This window comes from Nelusetta ayraudi, unplaced genomic scaffold, assembly GCF_046127955.1.
Source record: "Nelusetta ayraudi isolate G7.1 ecotype Tasmania unplaced genomic scaffold, CSIRO-AGI_Nayr_v1 ptg000097l, whole genome shotgun sequence".
Taxonomy (NCBI): domain Eukaryota; kingdom Metazoa; phylum Chordata; class Actinopteri; order Tetraodontiformes; family Monacanthidae; genus Nelusetta; species Nelusetta ayraudi.
The window spans coordinates 2,098,029-2,117,146 of NW_027466147.1; the positions used below are offsets into that span (position 1 = coordinate 2,098,029).

The 19,118-nt window shown below is 47.2% G+C and overlaps 3 protein-coding genes across 6 annotated transcripts; all 3 read left to right on the forward strand.

Moving 5' to 3' along the window:
* The first annotated feature begins 32 nt into the window (after positions 1-32).
* On the forward strand, positions 33-1,358 carry LOC142902727 (snRNA-activating protein complex subunit 1-like). Its single transcript, XM_076048075.1, has one exon. It carries the CDS (start codon positions 164-166, stop codon positions 1,265-1,267), a length of 1,104 nt encoding a protein of 367 aa, XP_075904190.1. The 5' UTR covers positions 33-163; the 3' UTR covers positions 1,268-1,358.
* A 388-nt stretch (positions 1,359-1,746) lies between these two features.
* arl9 (ADP-ribosylation factor-like 9) lies at positions 1,747-4,644 on the forward strand. 2 transcript variants are annotated; one of them, XM_076048233.1, is made up of 4 exons: positions 1,747-2,129; positions 2,489-2,651; positions 3,201-3,376; positions 3,834-4,644. In XM_076048233.1, exons 1-4 carry the CDS (start codon positions 1,917-1,919, stop codon positions 4,008-4,010), a joined length of 729 nt encoding a protein of 242 aa, XP_075904348.1. In that variant the 5' UTR covers positions 1,747-1,916; the 3' UTR covers positions 4,011-4,644. The 2 variants fall into 2 exon arrangements, with proteins under 2 accessions (XP_075904348.1, XP_075904347.1); XM_076048232.1 differs by having other exon boundaries at positions 1,750-2,156.
* A 76-nt stretch (positions 4,645-4,720) lies between these two features.
* On the forward strand, positions 4,721-19,118 carry spmap2l (sperm microtubule associated protein 2 like). Of its 3 annotated transcripts, none has more exons than XM_076048198.1 (7): positions 4,724-4,964; positions 14,282-14,338; positions 14,886-15,020; positions 16,667-16,804; positions 17,958-18,087; positions 18,439-18,573; positions 18,866-19,118. In XM_076048198.1, the coding sequence occupies exons 1-7, from the start codon at positions 4,945-4,947 to the stop codon at positions 19,055-19,057; spliced, it is 807 nt and encodes a 268-aa protein (XP_075904313.1). In that variant the 5' UTR covers positions 4,724-4,944; the 3' UTR covers positions 19,058-19,118. The 3 variants fall into 3 exon arrangements, with proteins under 3 accessions (XP_075904315.1, XP_075904313.1, XP_075904314.1); XM_076048199.1 differs by having other exon boundaries at positions 4,726-4,964; positions 17,961-18,087; XM_076048200.1 differs by lacking the exon at positions 14,886-15,020 and having other exon boundaries at positions 4,721-4,964.

The following is a 19,118-nucleotide window of genomic DNA, read 5'->3' on the forward strand; positions in this document are numbered from 1 at the left end:
TCCAACAACCTGAGTGATGGGTGGCTTTTACCACAGTCTCTGATTGATCATCTGCTAATTTGTCCGCTGACGAGCCTCACCTGTCCTGAATCACCTGCTCTAAAAACCTCACCCCTCCGTTCCCAGTTCCAGCTCGGGCTGCGTTGAGTGTCGAGTGGACAGAATGCCCCGCGCGGTGCCCCTCTACTCGGACTTCTACTACGGGCCCCTCGTCGCAGACGTAGAGGAGCTCCTGGCCCGCTTCCAGCAAGCCGACACGGTCCGGTACGAGGCGTTCTCTGCCGTCTGGAGGGAGATGAAGCTCTCCGACGTCTCCTTTGGCATCGGCCGCGCGGGCAACATGAAAAGGTTCGCCAGGACAACGCTGGCCACGGCCATGAAGTACTTCCTGCCGCCGTACAACTTCCAGATCCGCGTGGCAGGTTTGTACCTCATGTTTGGCTTCTACCACACCCAACTGGCCGTTCCAAAGGTGCAGATCAGAATCCCCCTGCGGGACTGGCCGTCGGTGCAGAACTTCCTCAGAGACTCTGCGGATTCGGGCCACCTGGATGTCATTTACATATACCGAAAGCTGGCGGCAGCCAAAGCCGTGCACTACACCGCTATGCCGCACTACCTGACCTTCCGAAGGCAGAGGCAACCAGCGAAGGAACCCCCCGTGTGCGCGGAATTCCTTGGGAGAACCACGGCCGTCCAGGAGCTCCTCTCCTCGGACTTCATAGAGGAGTTGAGCAACATTCAGAGCCGTTACGAGAAGCTGAAGGAGGTCGCAGAGCTCGGCTCCGAAGTCGCCATGGTCCATCGAAACTTACCCGCCTGCATGAACGACATTCTGCTAGGATTTCACAACTGGCAGCGGAAGGCCTTCCCTCAGCCTGGCAGAGCGGACAACTCCGACTCTGACGACGACGAGAAGGACGAGGAGAAGCTGAGCAGGGCGGAGTCCAGCAGCAGAGCCAGGCTACTGTCCTCCATCAAGCAGAAGAGCTTCAGGGGCGTCCAGGAGGCCTCCAAGTCCAGGAGGCACCGCCAGAACCAGCTGGCGGAGTCATCGGGCTCAGGGGCGGAGCAGAGCCAGGAGGCGGAGCCACGGCGAAGACGTCCCCTCTCGCTGCGAGCAAGGACGTGCCAGAGTTTTGGGGTGACGGATGTGAAGAGAGAGAGCCAGGCGTGGCTGCTGAGCGCTCCGGAGACGTGGGAGAGGTTGCCAGGGAAGAAGCGGAGCCGGCCCAATTCTTTCTCGCCACAGGAGGAGCACCGTTAGACCTTTTCAGTGCTGACTTTTCTTGCTTTTTGGTCCTTCAGATGAAAATATTTTGGTTGTAATAAAGGTTTAAAGTATTGACATGATTTTTTTTTTTTATTATTATTATTAGAGTAAATATTTTTGGTTTGTGTGTTCTCTTGTCATTGGTCATGTCAACCAATATGTTCTGTTGCCAACCAGGCCAACAAAGTTTCTTCTTTGATAATTATTAAAGCTTTTCTGGTATAAATCTCCTGCGTGGCAATTTCTAAATGTGAAAGTAAGAGGTATTTCAAGCTAAAGTGGGCAGCTATGCTGATTGAGAGACTATTATTCTCTGAAATGACTGACGTAACATATTTTACAGCCGTAATCTTGAATTTGACCGGATTTTTCTCGTTCGTCCCTCGTCAAAAATAAACGCAATGCACAATGACCCCATCTAGCGGTGAAACGTGTGCACTACAAAGAATAAAAGAAAGACAGACCGGAAGTACAACAAGGAGAAGTTCCCGCCGAGCTTCCTGTCTGTTAATCCACTTGTTGAAGCCAAGGAGACCGCCCGCGAAGAAGAGGAGTCAAATCTAAGCTTCTTCAAAGGTCGAACTATGTTCGTCACCAAAGCGGGACGTTTTTAATTCAAGCAAATCCGGGGGACACTTGAGACATGGTCGGGTACAGAGGAGCCGGCGTGCTCGGCGCCACCGTGATTATCGCGGGCGGGGTCGCCTATCTCGTGTGGAGGCACACGGGGAAGAAGCCCAAAAGTCGGCCGGAGACGGAGAGCGGCGCCAGGAGAGAGGGAGAGGAGGCGGAAGGGAGGCGGGAGGAGAGGCCGGCGGAGCGGCTGCCTGCTACTCCTGCGCCTCCCGTGATCGAGGTGACTCCCGCTCCCAAAGCATCGCAGGTAAAAAAAAAAAATAATAATAAATAAATAAATAAATAAATAAATAAAAACTTCCACACACCTTCCTCAACGGTTTATAGTGGAAGAAAAGTGAAATAACCCTAACACGTCCATCATTTATGTTCGACTATAGTTGGTTTTCTTTGTACTTGCCACATTTGCAAAGTGCATACATTTCAAAACAGTTTTTATTGATTTTAAAAAGAAGTTTACTATTAGAATACATCCCAATTTGGCCCTTATTTTGAAACTGCTTTGAAAAGTCCATTCTGTAGTTTAAGGGACGGTCTGCAACTCTCATTATTACATCCCTATTTTTGTGTGTGTTCCAGTCAGCCGGGACCCAGGTTCTGGTCCTGGGTCTGGATGGAGCCGGGAAGACCAGCCTGCTGTGCTGCTGGGCCACCGGCAGCCCGGAGGCAGATGTGACGCCGACGCAGGGCTTCAACGCCGTCTCCATCAACAGGGACGACCTGCACGTCGACTTCCTGGAGAGTGAGTGTGCGACTGGATGTGAATCGACCCGCTTTAACTCTGAGATGTTCGACAGTGTCTATTATCTGCCCCGTTTCTCTGTCCTCTCTCTGTCTCTCTGGCACTACGCAGATAGACTGAGCCAAACTAGTGCTGTTGAAGTTAACGTGTTAACTCAAACTCCTTTTAATGCACAAATATTTCCACAAAGGAATTATTATTGTCCTCTCCAATTTTTCATGGAGTATAAGAAACACAATAAATGTCTTGTTAAGTTACATGTAGAGCAGGGTAAAAAAAAAAATTGCAATTCATTTGCGATTAATCGCAAGTTAACTCAGGTCACTATGCGATTAATTGTGATTTAAATTTTTTATCGACTGACATCCTTTAAAAAAAAAAACCTCTTCGCTCAAGTCAAAGAGTCGGCTCTTAGAACCGGTTCGTTCGCAAAATGACCCATCACGAGCCCAAACTGCCGCCACCGGAAACTGTCGACCGTGGGCAACTTTCAGACGCTAATGTGAGGTTTCATCATTATTATTATTATTTCCCCCTCCCCCTCGTCAGTCGGAGGTAAAGAGGAGCTGCGGCCCTACTGGCAGCGCTACATGTCCAAGGCGATCACGCTGGTGTTTGTGGTGGACTCGTCCAGCCAGCAGCTCTTCCCCGTGGCCGAGAAGCTCCTCCACGAGCTGCTGGCCTCTGATCCCCACCTGCCTCTGATGGTGCTGGCCAACAAGCAGGTGAGCGTGACAGGAAACACTTCACTGCACTTTCTGACAAAAGATCTCAGGTTCTTCTCCTCCTCCTCCCCCTCCCCCTCTTCCTTCTTCTTCCTGAAGAATCAGCCTCAGTTTGTGTTGTGTTGCAATGCATACTCGCCGCTGTTAACTTTTGTTCAAGCGAACAGGGAAAACAGGTTTGTTTGGTTATACAATAGACAAACTTGATGATAAAAAATTGTGTTTAGAGATCAGACAATTTACACGTCAGTTTGTTAGGTTTTTTTTATTTTTTATTATTATCCAAAAAATGTTTTTCCAACTTTAAAACACAGACTTGAACACAGAAAATTAATATCATGTCATGTAAATGTGGTCCACTGGAAAATACCCAAGTTTGTTTTCACTGTAATGGATCTGCTACCGTTTAACATTTAACAATTTGCAGCAAGCTTAAAACTTCTCCCAACCTCGGCAGGACCTCCCGGGCGCCTGCAGCATCACCGAGGTCCACGACGGCCTGAACCTGGCCGGCGTCGGGGACAGGAAGTTGTTCCTCATCGGCACCTGCACCAAGGCGGGACAGTCGGAGCTCAGCTCGGGCGTTCAGGACGCTCACGACCTGATCGTCCACCTGGTCAACGACAGGAGATGAAAGCGGTTGTCACTCCCGCCTGTGTGTCTTCTGACTGTTTGCACTACAGCTGCTTGGACGGAGGCTCACTCCTCTATATTCATGCGTCAGAAACCTAAAGTTCTTGTTCTGTTTGTTGCGCGGTAGTGGGATTCACTAAAACTCCCAGGTCAGCCTATGAAACGATGAGCACGGTCAGTGTGCTCTTACTGTTACCACATATTTATTTCTGTGTAGCTGGGTGCCAGCACAAAGCTCCACCAAAGATCCAGTGTGTCCTCTGTGTTGGTGTTTGCTTAGAGGTTGAGATTTACCTTCAGAGTTCAGCTTTTCAGACAGCTCAGTAGTTTCTTATCTCTCTTCTTGTTAAAGGTGTTTTACAATTAATCGCTTTAAAAAAAAAAATGTCTGCATCTGCAACGGGAAATGTAAGCCAGAATTTTCTCAACCGGTCTCGACTGTTTTGTCTTACTATTGAAAATAATAACTGTTGAGATTATCTGTGTACGATGTCTTTAAAATGATGCCTTTGTATGAGCTATAAAGGAAGGAATGTAAAAGCACATCTTAAAAAGCGGGTCCACTTTTACAAAATGTGTTTTGTTCTACTTGTGGTCTTTAAAGAGAGTCAATAAAAATGGGTGTTTCTAATAAATTTTGCATCTTTTTTGTCTTCTTTTTTCCCCCGCTTATTGCTTCACAAGAGCTCTCCAAAATAAAAGCTTTTCGGGGATTTGCGAACACTTTATTCACACCGTGTGTACCTGATCCTGCAGCCGACCTCCGTGTATCGCTTTTCCCCTGCGCTGCTCACTTCTTGTGAGGCGTCGCGTCGTCGCGGCAACACCGTAGCTGACGCGTCCAGGCTGCAGGTGTCGCAGCAGGAGACGCAGCAGGAGCGTCAGGGAGAAACAAGGTGAAGGTCGGTGAAGAGAACCTGTCTGGAAGGGCTGCAATGTTTTCTCCACCAAACAGGTGAGATCACAAGAATTCATCTGTTATGATTTAACCACCAAATTGTTTGCCAAAAACATATTTTGAAGTAAATGCACAATTTAACATGCGTGTTGTTATCCGGCTGTTGAAAGATGCACACTTGTAGAGGAGTTTGACTTTGTAAGTGCCTATTTGCCAGACGTTTGTATGTACAGCGCAAGGTTAGATTATAGATCGACGCTGGAGTTGGCGCCACATTCGCCGCGGTGCTGCTTAAGTTTCGATTCCACCTTTAAAAAAAAAATTAGTTACGCGATTTGACCACTAGATGGCAGTGCTTATTCCAACACCGTTGGAATATAAAAAATCAATACGTCTATGTTGACGAGGATTACTAGTACTCAAGTACTAGAAACCCCAAATATAGCGTGGGCGCTTCTTGGGGGCTCCTGATGAAAAAGTAAGTGGCCCCATGTGTCTAGGACAAAGTTGAAATTTCACCCCATAGACTTGCATTGAATTAGGGTTAATGATAAGCCTGAAACTAGGGTTAGGGTTAGGGTTAGGGTTAGGGTTTCGGGGTTCCTCAATTACTAGAAGCCCCAAATTTGGCGTGGGCGCTTCTTGGGGTCTCCTGATGAAAAAGCAAGTGGCCCCATGTCTCTAGGACAAAGTTGAAATTTCACCCCATAGACTTGCATTGAATTAGGGTTAACGATAAGCCTGAAACTAGGGTTAGGGTTAGGGTTAGGGTTAGGGTTTCGGGGTTCCTCAATTACTAGAAGCCCCAAATTTGGCGTGGGCGCTTCTTGGGGGCTCCTGATGAAAAAGCAAGTGGCCCCATGTCTCTAGGGCAAAGTTGAAATTTCACCCCATAGACTTGCATTGAATTAGGGTTGATGATAAGCCTGAAACTAGGGTTAGGGTTAGGGTTAGGGTTAGGGTTTCGGGGTTCCTCAATTACTAGAAGCCCCAAATTTGGCGTGGGCACTTCTTGGGGGCTCCTGATGAAAAAGCAAGTGGCCCCACGTCTCTAGGACAAAATTGAAATTTCACCCCATAGACTTGCATTGAATTAGGGTTAATCATAACCCTGAAACTAGGGTTAGGGTTAGGGTTAGGGTTTCTGGGTTCCTCAATTACTAGAAGCCCCAAATTTGGCGTGGGCGCTTCTTGGGGGCTCCCGAGGAAAAAGCAAGTGGCCCCATGTCTCTAGGACAAAGTTGAAATTTCACCCCATAGACTTGCATTGAATTAGGGTTAACGATAAGCCTGAAACTAGGGTTAGGGTTAGGGTTAGGGTTTCGGGGTTCCTCAATTACAAGAAGCCCCAAATTTGGCGTGGGCACTTCTTGGGGGCTCCTGATGAAAAAGCAAGTGGCCCCATGTCTCTAGGACAAAGTTGAAATTTCACCCCATAGACTTGCATTGAATTAGGGTTAATGATAAGCCTGAAACTAGGGTTAGGGTTAGGGTTAGGGTTAGGGTTTCGGGGTTCCTCAATTACTAGAAGCCCCAAATTTGGCGTGGGCGCTTCTTGGGGTCTCCTGATGAAAAAGCAAGTGGCCCCATGTCTCTAGGACAAAGTTGAAATTTCACCCCATAGACTTGCATTGAATTAGGGTTAACGATAAGCCTGAAACTAGGGTTAGGGTTAGGGTTAGGGTTTCGGGGTTCCTCAATTACTAGAAGCCCCAAATTTGGTGTGGGCGCTTCTTGGGGGCTCCTGATGAAAAAGCAAGTGGCCCCATGTCTCTAGGACAAAGTTGAAATTTCACCCCATAGACTTGCATTGAATTAGGGTTAACGATAAGCCTGAAACTAGGGTTAGGGTTAGGGTTAGGGTTAGGGTTTCTGGGTTCCTCAATTACTAGAAGCCCCAAATTTGGCGTGGGCACTTCTTGGGGTCTCCTGATGAAAAAGCAAGTGGCCCCATGTCTCTAGGACAAAGTTGAAATTTCACCCCATAGACTTGCATTGAATTAGGGTTAACGATAAGCCTGAAACTAGGGTTAGGGTTAGGGTTAGGGTTAGGGTTTCGGGGTTCCTCAATTACTAGAAGCCCCAAATTTGGCGTGGGCACTTCTTGGGGGCTCCTGATGAAAAAGCAAGTGGCCCCATGTCTCTAGGACAAAGTTGAAATTTCACCCCATAGACTTGCATTGAATTAGGGTTAACGATAAGCCTGAAACTAGGGTTAGGGTTAGGGTTAGGGTTAGGGTTTCTGGGTTCCTCAATTACTAGAAGCCCCAAATTTGGCGTGGGCACTTCTTGGGGGCTCCTGATGAAAAAGCAAGTGGCCCCACGTCTCTAGGACAAAGTTGAAATTTCACCCCATAGACTTGCATTGAATTAGGGTTAACGATAAGCCTGAAACTAGGGTTAGGGTTAGGGTTTCGGGGTTCCTCAATTACTAGAAGCCCCAAATTTGGCGTGGGCACTTCTTGGGGGCTCCTGATGAAAAAGCAAGTGGCCCCACGTCTCTAGGACAAAGTTGAAATTTCACCCCATAGACTTGCATTGAATTAGGGTTAACGATAAGCCTGAAACTAGGGTTAGGGTTAGGGTTAGGGTTAGGGTTTTAGGGTTCCTCAATTACTAGAAGCCCCAAATTTGGCGTGGGCACTTCTTGGGGGCTCCTGATGAAAAAGCAAGTGGCCCCATGTCTCTAGGACAAAGTTGAAATTTCACCCCATAGACTTGCATTGAATTAGGGTTAACGATAAGCCTGAAGCTAGGGTTAGGGTTAGGGTTAGGGTTAGGGTTTCGGGGTTCCTCAATTACTAGAAGCCCCAAATTTGGCGTGGGCACTTCTTGGGGGCTCCTGATGAAAAAGCAAGTGGCCCCATGTCTCTAGGACAAAGTTGAAATTTCACCCCATAGACTTGCATTGAATTAGGGTTAATGATAAGCCTGAAACTAGGGTTAGGGTTAGGGTTAGGGTTAGGGTTTCGGGGTTCCTCAATTACTAGAAGCCCCAAATTTGGCGTGGGCGCTTCTTGGGGGCTCCTGATGAAAAAGCAAGTGGCCCCACGTCTCTAGGACAAAATTGAAATTTCACCCCATAGACTTGCATTGAATTAGCGTTAATCATAACCCTGAAACTAGGGTTAGGGTTAGGGTTAGGGTTTCGGGGTTCCTCAATTACTAGAAGCCCCAAATTTGGCGTGGGCACTTCTTGGGGGCTCCTGATGAAAAAGCAAGTGGCCCCACGTCTCTAGGACAAAATTGAAATTTCACCCCATAGACTTGCATTGAATTAGGGTTAATCATAACCCTGAAACTAGGGTTAGGGTTAGGGTTAGGGTTTCTGGGTTCCTCAATTACTAGAAGCCCCAAATTTGGCGTGGGCGCTTCTTGGGGGCTCCCGAGGAAAAAGCAAGTGGCCCCATGTCTCTAGGACAAAGTTGAAATTTCACCCCATAGACTTGCATTGAATTAGGGTTAACGATAAGCCTGAAACTAGGGTTAGGGTTAGGGTTAGGGTTAGGGTTTCGGGGTTCCTCAATTACTAGAAGCCCCAAATTTGGCGTGGGCACTTCTTGGGGGCTCCTGATGAAAAAGCAAGTGGCCCCATGTCTCTAGGACAAAGTTGAAATTTCACCCCATAGACTTGCATTGAATTAGGGTTAATGATAAGCCCTAAACTAGGGTTAGGGTTAGGGTTAGGGTTTCGGGGTTCCTCAATTACAAGAAGCCCCAAATTTGGCGTGGGCACTTCTTGGGGGCTCCTGATGAAAAAGCAAGTGGCCCCATGTCTCTAGGACAAAGTTGAAATTTCACCCCATAGACTTGCATTGAATTAGGGTTAATGATAAGCCTGAAACTAGGGTTAGGGTTAGGGTTAGGGTTAGGGTTTCGGGGTTCCTCAATTACTAGAAGCCCCAAATTTGGCGTGGGCGCTTCTTGGGGTCTCCTGATGAAAAAGCAAGTGGCCCCATGTCTCTAGGACAAAGTTGAAATTTCACCCCATAGACTTGCATTGAATTAGGGTTAACGATAAGCCTGAAACTAGGGTTAGGGTTAGGGTTAGGGTTAGGGTTTCGGGGTTCCTCAATTACTAGAAGCCCCAAATTTGGTGTGGGCGCTTCTTGGGGGCTCCTGATGAAAAAGCAAGTGGCCCCATGTCTCTAGGACAAAGTTGAAATTTCACCCCATAGACTTGCATTGAATTAGGGTTAACGATAAGCCTGAAACTAGGGTTAGGGTTAGGGTTAGGGTTAGGGTTTCTGGGTTCCTCAATTACTAGAAGCCCCAAATTTGGCGTGGGCACTTCTTGGGGTCTCCTGATGAAAAAGCAAGTGGCCCCATGTCTCTAGGACAAAGTTGAAATTTCACCCCATAGACTTGCATTGAATTAGGGTTAACGATAAGCCTGAAACTAGGGTTAGGGTTAGGGTTAGGGTTAGGGTTTCGGGGTTCCTCAATTACTAGAAGCCCCAAATTTGGCGTGGGCACTTCTTGGGGGCTCCTGATGAAAAAGCAAGTGGCCCCATGTCTCTAGGACAAAGTTGAAATTTCACCCCATAGACTTGCATTGAATTAGGGTTAACGATAAGCCTGAAACTAGGGTTAGGGTTAGGGTTAGGGTTAGGGTTTCTGGGTTCCTCAATTACTAGAAGCCCCAAATTTTGCGTGGGCACTTCTTGGGGGCTCCTGATGAAAAAGCAAGTGGCCCCACGTCTCTAGGACAAAGTTGAAATTTCACCCCATAGACTTGCATTGAATTAGGGTTAACGATAAGCCTGAAACTAGGGTTAGGGTTAGGGTTTCGGGGTTCCTCAATTACTAGAAGCCCCAAATTTGGCGTGGGCACTTCTTGGGGGCTCCTGATGAAAAAGCAAGTGGCCCCACGTCTCTAGGACAAAATTGAAATTTCACCCCATAGACTTGCATTGAATTAGGGTTAATGATAAGCCTGAAACTAGGGTTAGGGTTAGGGTTAGGGTTTCTGGGTTCCTCAATTACTAGAAGCCCCAAATTTGGCGTGGGCACTTCTTGGGGGCTCCTGATGAAAAAGCAAGTGGCCCCACGTCTCTAGGACAAAGTTGAAATTTCACCCCATAGACTTGCATTGAATTAGGGTTAACGATAAGCCTGAAACTAGGGTTAGGGTTAGGGTTAGGGTTAAGGTTTTGGGGTTCCTCAATTACTAGAAGCCCCAAATTTGGCGTGGGCACTTCTTGGGGGCTCCTGATGAAAAAGCAAGTGGCCCCATGTCTCTAGGACAAAGTTGAAATTTCACCCCATAGACTTGCATTGAATTAGGGTTAACGATAAGCCTGAAGCTAGGGTTAGGGTTAGGGTTAGGGTTAGGGTTTCGGGGTTCCTCAATTACTAGAAGCCCCAAATTTGGCGTGGGCACTTCTTGGGGGCTCCTGATGAAAAAGCAAGTGGCCCCATGTCTCTAGGACAAAGTTGAAATTTCACCCCATAGACTTGCATTGAATTAGGGTTAATGATAATCCTGAAACTAGGGTTAGGGTTAGGGTTAGGGTTAGGGTTTCGGGGTTCCTCAATTACTAGAAGCCCCAAATTTGGCGTGGGCGCTTCTTGGGGTCTCCTGATGAAAAAGCAAGTGGCCCCATGTCTCTAGGACAAAGTTGAAATTTCACCCCATAGATTTGCATTGAATTAGGGTTAATGATAAGCCTGAAACTAGGGTTAGGGTTAGGGTTAGGGTTAGGGTTTCGGGGTTCCTCAATTACTAGAAGCCCCAAATTTGGCGTGGGCGCTTCTTGGGGTCTCCTGATGAAAAAGCAAGTGGCCCCATGTCTCTAGGACAAAGTTGAAATTTCACCCCATAGACTTGCATTGAATTAGGGTTAATGATAAGCCTGAAACTAGGGTTAGGGTTAGGGTTAGGGTTAGGGTTTCGGGGTTCCTCAATTACTAGAAGCCCCAAATTTGGCGTGGGCGCTTCTTGGGGTCTCCTGATGAAAAAGCAAGTGGCCCCATGTCTCTAGGACAAAGTTGAAATTTCACCCCATAGACTTGCATTGAATTAGGGTTAACGATAAGCCTGAAACTAGGGTTAGGGTTAGGGTTAGGGTTAGGGTTTCAGGGTTCCTCAATTACTAGAAGCCCCAAATTTGGTGTGGGCGCTTCTTGGGGGCTCCTGATGAAAAAGCAAGTGGCCCCATGTCTCTAGGACAAAGTTGAAATTTCACCCCATAGACTTGCATTGAATTAGGGTTAACGATAAGCCTGAAACTAGGGTTAGGGTTAGGGTTAGGGTTAGGGTTTCGGGGTTCCTCAATTACTAGAAGCCCCAAATTTGGCGTGGGCACTTCTTGGGGGCTCCTGATGAAAAAGCAAGTGGCCCCATGTCTCTAGGACAAAGTTGAAATTTCACCCCATAGACTTGCATTGAATTAGGGTTAACGATAAGCCTGAAACTAGGGTTAGGGTTAGGGTTAGGGTTAGGGTTTCTGGGTTCCTCAATTACTAGAAGCCCCAAATTTGGCGTGGGCACTTCTTGGGGGCTCCTGATGAAAAAGCAAGTGGCCCCACGTCTCTAGGACAAAGTTGAAATTTCACCCCATAGACTTGCATTGAATTAGGGTTAACGATAAGCCTGAAACTAGGGTTAGGGTTAGGGTTTCGGGGTTCCTCAATTACTAGAAGCCCCAAATTTGGTGTGGGCACTTCTTGGGGGCTCCTGATGAAAAAGCAAGTGGCCCCACGTCTCTAGGACAAAATTGAAATTTCACCCCATAGACTTGCATTGAATTAGGGTTAATGATAAGCCTGAAACTAGGGTTAGGGTTAGGGTTAGGGTTTCTGGGTTCCTCAATTACTAGAAGCCCCAAATTTGGCGTGGGCACTTCTTGGGGGCTCCTGATGAAAAAGCAAGTGGCCCCACGTCTCTAGGACAAAGTTGAAATTTCACCCCATAGACTTGCATTGAATTAGGGTTAACGATAAGCCTGAAACTAGGGTTAGGGTTAGGGTTAGGGTTAGGGTTTTGGGGTTCCTCAATTACTAGAAGCCCCAAATTTGGCGTGGGCACTTCTTGGGGGCTCCTGATGAAAAAGCAAGTGGCCCCATGTCTCTAGGACAAAGTTGAAATTTCACCCCATAGACTTGCATTGAATTAGGGTTAATGATAAGCCTGAAACTAGGGTTAGGGTTAGGGTTAGGGTTAGGGTTTCGGGGTTCCTCAATTACTAGAAGCCCCAAATTTGGCGTGGGCGCTTCTTGGGGGCTCCTGATGAAAAAGCAAGTGGCCCCACGTCTCTAGGACAAAATTGAAATTTCACCCCATAGACTTGCATTGAATTAGGGTTAATCATAACCCTGAAACTAGGGTTAGGGTTAGGGTTAGGGTTTCGGGGTTCCTCAATTACTAGAAGCCCCAAATTTGGCGTGGGCACTTCTTGGGGGCTCCTGATGAAAAAGCAAGTGGCCCCACGTCTCTAGGACAAAATTGAAATTTCACCCCATAGACTTGCATTGAATTAGGGTTAATCATAACCCTGAAACTAGGGTTAGGGTTAGGGTTAGGGTTTCTGGGTTCCTCAATTACTAGAAGCCCCAAATTTGGCGTGGGCACTTCTTGGGGGCTCCTGATGAAAAAGCAAGTGGCCCCATGTCTCTAGGACAAAGTTTAAATTTCACCCCATAGACTTGCATTGAATTAGGGTTAACGATAAGCCTGAAACTAGGGTTAGGGTTAGGGTTAGGGTTAGGGTTTCGGGGTTCCTCAATTACTAGAAGCCCCAAATTTGGCGTGAGCACTTCTTGGGGGCTCCTGATGAAAAAGCAAGTGGCCCCATGTCTCTAGGACAAAGTTGAAATTTCACCCCATAGACTTGCATTGAATTAGGGTTAACGATAAGCCTGAAGCTAGGGTTAGGGTTAGGGTTTCGGGGTTCCTCAATTACTAGAAGCCCCAAATTTGGCGTGGGCACTTCTTGGGGGCTCCTGATGAAAAAGCAAGTGGCCCCACGTCTCTAGGACAAAATTGAAATTTCACCCCATAGACTTGCATTGAATTAGGGTTAATCATAACCCTGAAACTAGGGTTAGGGTTAGGGTTAGGGTTTCTGGGTTCCTCAATTACTAGAAGCCCCAAATTTGGCGTGGGCGCTTCTTGGGGGCTCCTGATGAAAAAGCAAGTGGCCCCATGTCTCTAGGACAAAGTTGACCTTTGACCCCCATAGACTTGTATGGCATTAGGGTTTAGCGTTACGACGCTGAAGTTGGCACCACATTCGCTGTGGTGCTTCTTTGGTTTTGATTCCACCTTTAAAAAAAAACATCCTCAATTTGACTGCTCGATGGCTGTGCTAGTCCCAACACTTTTCAACATATAAAATTCAGCGAATCATTATGTTTATGTTGAGATGGACTTTTTTCTGAAAATTATACAGTAGAAATGGACATGTGAGGTACCATTGTAAAGCCCAGGAGCTCTACTATCACAATCAGTTGACATATTTTATGGGAAATCATTTTTGGCTTTTTTGGGGGACTCCAAAGTTGACAACTTTGCCATTGACATCATGGTAGTCCCCCCAAAAGGCCAAAAATGACTTCCTGTGAAATATGTCAACTGGTTGTGATAGTAGAGCTCCCAGGCTTTACAATGATACCTCACCTGTCAATTTCTACTGTATAATCTAGTCAGAAATCCACCTGAACATAGACATAATGATTTGCTGAATTTCATATGTTGAACAGTGTTGGGATAAGCACTGCCATCTAGCGGTCAAATTGCGGATTTGTTTTTTTAAGGTGGAATCGAAACTTAAGAAGCACCGTGGCGAATGTGGCGCCAACTTCAGCGTCGTCTCAAGAACACCACGGCAAATTTCATGCAAACAGTAGGGGGCGGTATGAGTTTTGTAGTGTGAGAAACAGCGTCGGGGAAGTAAGAAAGTCGATCTAATTTAAAAAATAAAATAAAATAAAAAAAATTCAAAGCTTCTAAGTTTTCTGGCATTGATAAATCACAGACAGCAAATTGGATTGTACTAAGGTATGCCTACCCCTCCTTTAAAGAAAAAAAACTTCATTGAAACTTATTTCATAGGCTACCGTTTGGAAAAAGAGATAATCAATTAATTAATTGTCAATACAAATAACAATCAGTAGGAAAAGCACACAATATGGGTTAAGGAGGGATGAACTTAGGCAAAAAGGCAAAAATGTTCATTCTTCTACTTTATTGGAAACCAGAAGTGTCTGGGTTCGATCGGGGGCCACAGGGAGGTTCTACAAGCAGAAGCCAACGCATCCAGTTTTTAGGTGCTGGGAGCACAAATTTCTGTCCACACGAACATGAAATCATTTAATTATAGTCATATTTTAAGGTGGTTTTGTGTATTTATTTATTTGTTTATTTTTGACAGAATCCTGGATCTGGCACGGCACAAAACCTCAAAAACCATTTGGGCCACGACTCCGTGGTGAGTGAGCAGCCGACGCTCTCCAACATTTCTTTGAACCCCTTCGGGTAGAAAACAAACTGCTCCCACAGCGGCTTCTGCTCGCCGCGTGCAGGACGAGTCAAATCCCAGCCGTTACATCACGTTGCAACTTGGACGTTGCTTCATTGATCTTGCGTGATTCCCAGATTCCAGGAGAGTCTGTGGTCAGCGTTTCCTTCTCCTCATATCCACGCCAGACAATCAAACGCAGACGTCTGGCACGCGTCAAAAGTTGAAGCTCAGAAAAGGGGAAAAACAAAAGCTGAGGAGAGGCTTTCGCTGACTGAGAGCGCTTGCGAGGCCTCTTTCAACCTGGTGCGCACTGCTGCATCCGCCTTGCAAAGTTCCAGTCTAAAGTGTTTTCAGTCAGTCGCTGGAAGGAGCCAATCGGCGTCCAATCAGCTTTAGTTTGGATCCTGCTTAGTTGCTTCTTGTTCTTGTGCTGCCACTTTATCCCCATAGGACAAAGGACAAAGAGGCGGGAATAGATTTTTACTGAATGAAAGCTCTTCTTGGACTCCACCAGTGAGAAGCTGAACTGGGGCAACCAGGAGCCGATATGGCCGCTCTCCCCAGCAGCGCTCACAGCCGTTCCGAGTGCCAGAATCCGACACTTGTCCCAGCACAGAGGAGGCCTCTCGGCGAGGGACCAACACCTCCGGTAACGTGAAGCACCGGTTATCAATATTAATGGCGAGGTTTGTCAGAGCAGGAACGCCGGCCGCCAGAGACTGTCGGCGTTGTGCTGCATCGACATTTTGGAGAAAATGTTTGCAAAGCCGACTCGATTACAGGAAATGAAAAAAAATGGGCTAAGTGGAGCTTCGGCACAGTGCCAAGTTGCTCAGCGAGGGTGATTTAGCGTAAGTGAAGATGACCGTCGCCACCTGCTGGCTGGCAGGATGTTGAGCTGAGCGCAGATGGACAGCGATGCACAGAACGACAGCGGTTTCTTCGTTTCTTTTTTCTTTTCTTAGCATCCATCGCTTGAATGTTAGATGATTATCGTGCTGCTGCTTCGCATGTAATCACATCACACCGCAGACGGTCGATGTCTAATGCGATCAGTGGATCCGCTGTCTGGCTCTGCCCCATGTTACTAAGTCAATTGCCAAACTTGCGTTGCGCAGCTTTAAGTTGGGAGGCAGGAATGTCGTCCTCGTTCTCGTCTCTGTGATTCGCTTCAATTCAACCTTTAATCTGATGAATTATAGCAAAATAAGCACCAGTTGATCCAGATGTTTAAAATGTTAGGCCTTAATTATTCTTGGCGCAGGGCTTTTAGTCTGCGAGTATTTTCCAAATCAAAGTTAATTTGAATTTGAATTATTTTCAGCTGAGGCACTCTAGAAATCTCAGATGATTACCGTGAGCTGCACTGAATGATTAAGGACCGAGCTCCAGCGATAAGACCGGCTCTGCAACAGAGCAGCCCTATCGCAAGGGAGAAAGACCCAGTTGACATCAGTGTGCAAAAAAACGACAATTTCCATACATGTCGAGATTTTGTAAAAAAAAAAAAAAAACTTTATCTCATGCTAAACTATCAGGATGGTAATTTCAGTGAGTTTCAGGCTGTTTAGCTTTTTTTTCTTTTTTTTCACCCAGAAAAAAACAACTATAATAGGTTGATTTTTCAATTTGTATACATGTTGAGATTTTGCCCTATACCACTTCATCTCCTCCTAAACTATCAATCATAGAACGGTCATTTCAGTGAGTTTCTGGCAGTTTCAAGTGTTTCCTTTTATATTGAGTGCAGCAGCTTCAGGTCCCATTGGGAACGTCCTAGAGTCATCAAACAAAAACTCCCATGTTTGTCTCACCAAGGCCTACAATTCAAACACCCTTCAGTGAAAAAAAACAGGAAGTACACAATTTGCGTAATTTGCTTACACGTATGCAAAGAGACGTCTTCCGGTACATATTCCACCCACTAAACATGCTTCAAAACCAGTCCAATTTGCCACACCGTTCCAGACTGGTGATGCATGCCACAAACATGAAGAATGAACGCACAAGGCTCAACAGCGCCACCTAGAAAAACAAAAGCCCCTTGGGCTGGGATTGGGTTAAAGACATTTTTTTTTTGCAGACTTTGGTCTTGGTCACGCGTCGTCCAGCTGTCTCTCACTGTAGGGTTTCACACATGTAAACATTCTTGTGGCTGCAAATGATTTTCCGCTCATATATTGTTCTCGTCACCGCCGCCTCCTCCTCCCCCCTCTGGCTGGAGACATTATGTTGTCCCAGACACACAACAGGACACATCCTTCATGTGATAATAGCTTCCACTTTTTCCTGCAGGAAGCAGCATGAAGAGGGGGCGGCGGTGGCGGCAGCAAGCTTCTTCAGGAAGGGCCAGAGAACTTCCCCCAGGGAGCCTCAGCACCAACACATTGTCCGGCTGTCAACACCCAAAACAAGGGGCGCACAGGAAGTGAGGTAAAAGCCTCATCAGATGGATCTGAAGTTTCACAAGCGTAATAACTGGACCCTCAAAACAGGGGAAGTTGACGCGTTTTAAAAGTGGCCAATCGGGTTTTTCACTACCAGTGCACCTGGTGGTGGGTGGAGTTCATCGCCAGCCCATCCAGTTCAATAGAATTTGTCACCCAAAAGTTATTGGCTTCAGGGTCGCTCATTGTGCAGCCCATAGAGCATTTGCAGCAGCAATAATAGATGGCAATACGCACTCTCAACCAAGAATGTTAATACTGAAGAGGTGCAAGGCCCAAGCAATTCCATCCAAAGAATGAGCGACCCGACTGGGGCTTCACAAGAAAAAAAACACTTTTGTTCCCAGCGTGTTCGAACACAATAGGACTTGTGGCGTAAAACAAATAAGCTGCGAGCGAACCAGTCTGCAGCTATTAGATTATCAAGCAGGCCAAGAACGAGCAGACTGCAGTAAGTTATCGGGGAAGTCTGGATTTCTTTTAATTATTTTTTTTTACAATCTATTTATATGTTCATCTCTACTTTCAATTTCTAGTGTCAAGTTGTGATTCATCTTTGCACCCTGTAACTCAGGGAACAACCTCCCACGTGTCTCCGCCCGATAAAACTGTCATCTTAACGTAAATCCGGGCTTTGGCATTTTGGTTTGTTTTCAAACAAAACACCAAACAAAAAGTCCGGGTGTTGCGCAGGGCCGGCCGAGGAGAGGCTGCGTCCCACTTCCACCAGGAAGCCAACATTTGGACATCTGTTATTTCGCTGTCAGACTGCGGGGACGGCGAGACAATAGAGCGCATTGTCCAAAGTCGGGGACCCCCGGGACGCTCGCAGACAGCCACGGAAATCTTTTTATAAATGCCGAGCAGAGTCAGACTGGCTGCTTGCTGGGGTCGCAACTGACTCCTCAGCATCTGAGCAGTCTCGGGCCAGATCACTATTTACCATGACGCCAAACACATGGTGCATTCTGGGGAATAAAAATAAACGACTAAATCCGACCGACGCAGGGCAGTTCGGGTCAGATTGTTTATCCTTTACGATTAATTTGTCGTCTGGGAAATAAAACACTTGCAACTCTTTTGATCGTTTCTCCCGTCTGTTTCTTTGACTGGTTTTGTTCAGAGGTGTTTCTCCTCAGCAGGTCTCCTCTGCCTGACACCGACGGTCCCAGTAGACGCGGAACAAAAGCAGCGGCTGCCACATCACTGCGCCTGCTGCAGCTCTCACAGCCCAAACAGACTCATCCCGACTACCAGGGCCGCGCAGAGGTTCGCTCCTGCTGCTGTCGCCATCCACTTTTGATAAAGTTTCCAATCAAAAGCTAAAGGTCAAAGTTAAAAAGTGAAATAAAAGTGGCGTTCGATGTAAAGTGGAATAGTGAAGCAGTTAAATTATTTCAATAAGGTTGAGCCCAGTATTAGTTTTTCCCAGCCGTTGGATCGAATGGTGTCGACGGCGTAGAAAAGCAGCGTTGAAATTCCCACAAAGATGTTATTGTGGAACAAAAGACGCAAGCAGATGTTTTGTAAACTGAAGCTCAGATTAGATTAGAGTCAGAGCCTGTTTGTGCGTGTGTGCGTGTGTGTGTGTGTGTGTGTGCGTGCACGCGGGCTTCACAGTGTGGTGAGACCATCGCGTCGATGTCGTCCAAGAAGCCCCGCGTCTCTCGCCGACTCCTCCAGCTGTCGCTGCCCAGACTGAGGGAGAGCGACACCTGCCGCCGGCTGGGACCTCCGGAGGAGCCCATCTGGAACGTGAGAACATCCGCGTGACCATATGTAAAACTTTAACACATCCACACGCACGCAGTGCCACCGCGGTGCAAATAACGGAGTCCTGAAAAGATGCGGATCGGTCCTGGCTTTGATGGCCACCTGCTGGAGGAAGTTGTTCCCTTGAGTTTCAGCAGCCTGATAACCAATCTAGAGGGTGACTGTGCACCACCAGAACAGTTCTGTGCTCCTTCCGCTGCAGTCTGACCCGTTCGCAGCAGTAAACAAGGAGTGAGACGCCCACGTCCTGTGTCTGCTGAATTTCTTCAAGCAGGTTCCGAGAACAGCAGCAGCGGCGGCGGCGGCGGCGTCAGCGAGCGCCCGGGTGGAAGAGCTGGCGAGACCGAAGCAGCTCTCCAAGAACTACATCCCACCGCGAGAGCCAGAGTGGAGCCGGCGAGCGTCTACTCTGCAATCATCGCATCATTCTTACATTCACTCAGCATTCAGGCAGGCCTGCCCGTAGAGGACTGATGGTGCAATAACAGATGCTACCAAGGCAAAGTCAAAAATATACTCGGAGGGGG

What these genes read in the sequence shown, in the direction of transcription:
- spmap2l (XM_076048198.1), top strand. Translation starts at nt 4,945, where the DNA reads ATGTTTTCTCCACCAAACAG. An exon ending in ATTTGGGCCACGACTCCGTG is followed by an intron (nt 14,339 to 14,885) that starts GTGAGTGAGCAG and finishes GGACTCCACCAG; the next exon opens with TGAGAAGCTGAACTGGGGCA. An exon ending in AGGGGCGCACAGGAAGTGAG is followed by an intron (nt 16,805 to 17,957) that starts GTAAAAGCCTCA and finishes GTTTCTCCTCAG; the next exon opens with CAGGTCTCCTCTGCCTGACA.
- LOC142902727 (XM_076048075.1), top strand. Translation starts at nt 164, where the DNA reads ATGCCCCGCGCGGTGCCCCTCTACTCGGACTTCTACTACGGGCCCCTC.
- arl9 (XM_076048232.1), top strand. Translation starts at nt 1,917, where the DNA reads ATGGTCGGGTACAGAGGAGCCGGCGTGCTCGGCGCCACCGTGATTATC. An exon ending in CCGCTCCCAAAGCATCGCAG is followed by an intron (nt 2,157 to 2,488) that starts GTAAAAAAAAAA and finishes TGTGTGTTCCAG; the next exon opens with TCAGCCGGGACCCAGGTTCT. An exon ending in GCACGTCGACTTCCTGGAGA is followed by an intron (nt 2,652 to 3,200) that starts GTGAGTGTGCGA and finishes CCCCCTCGTCAG; the next exon opens with TCGGAGGTAAAGAGGAGCTG.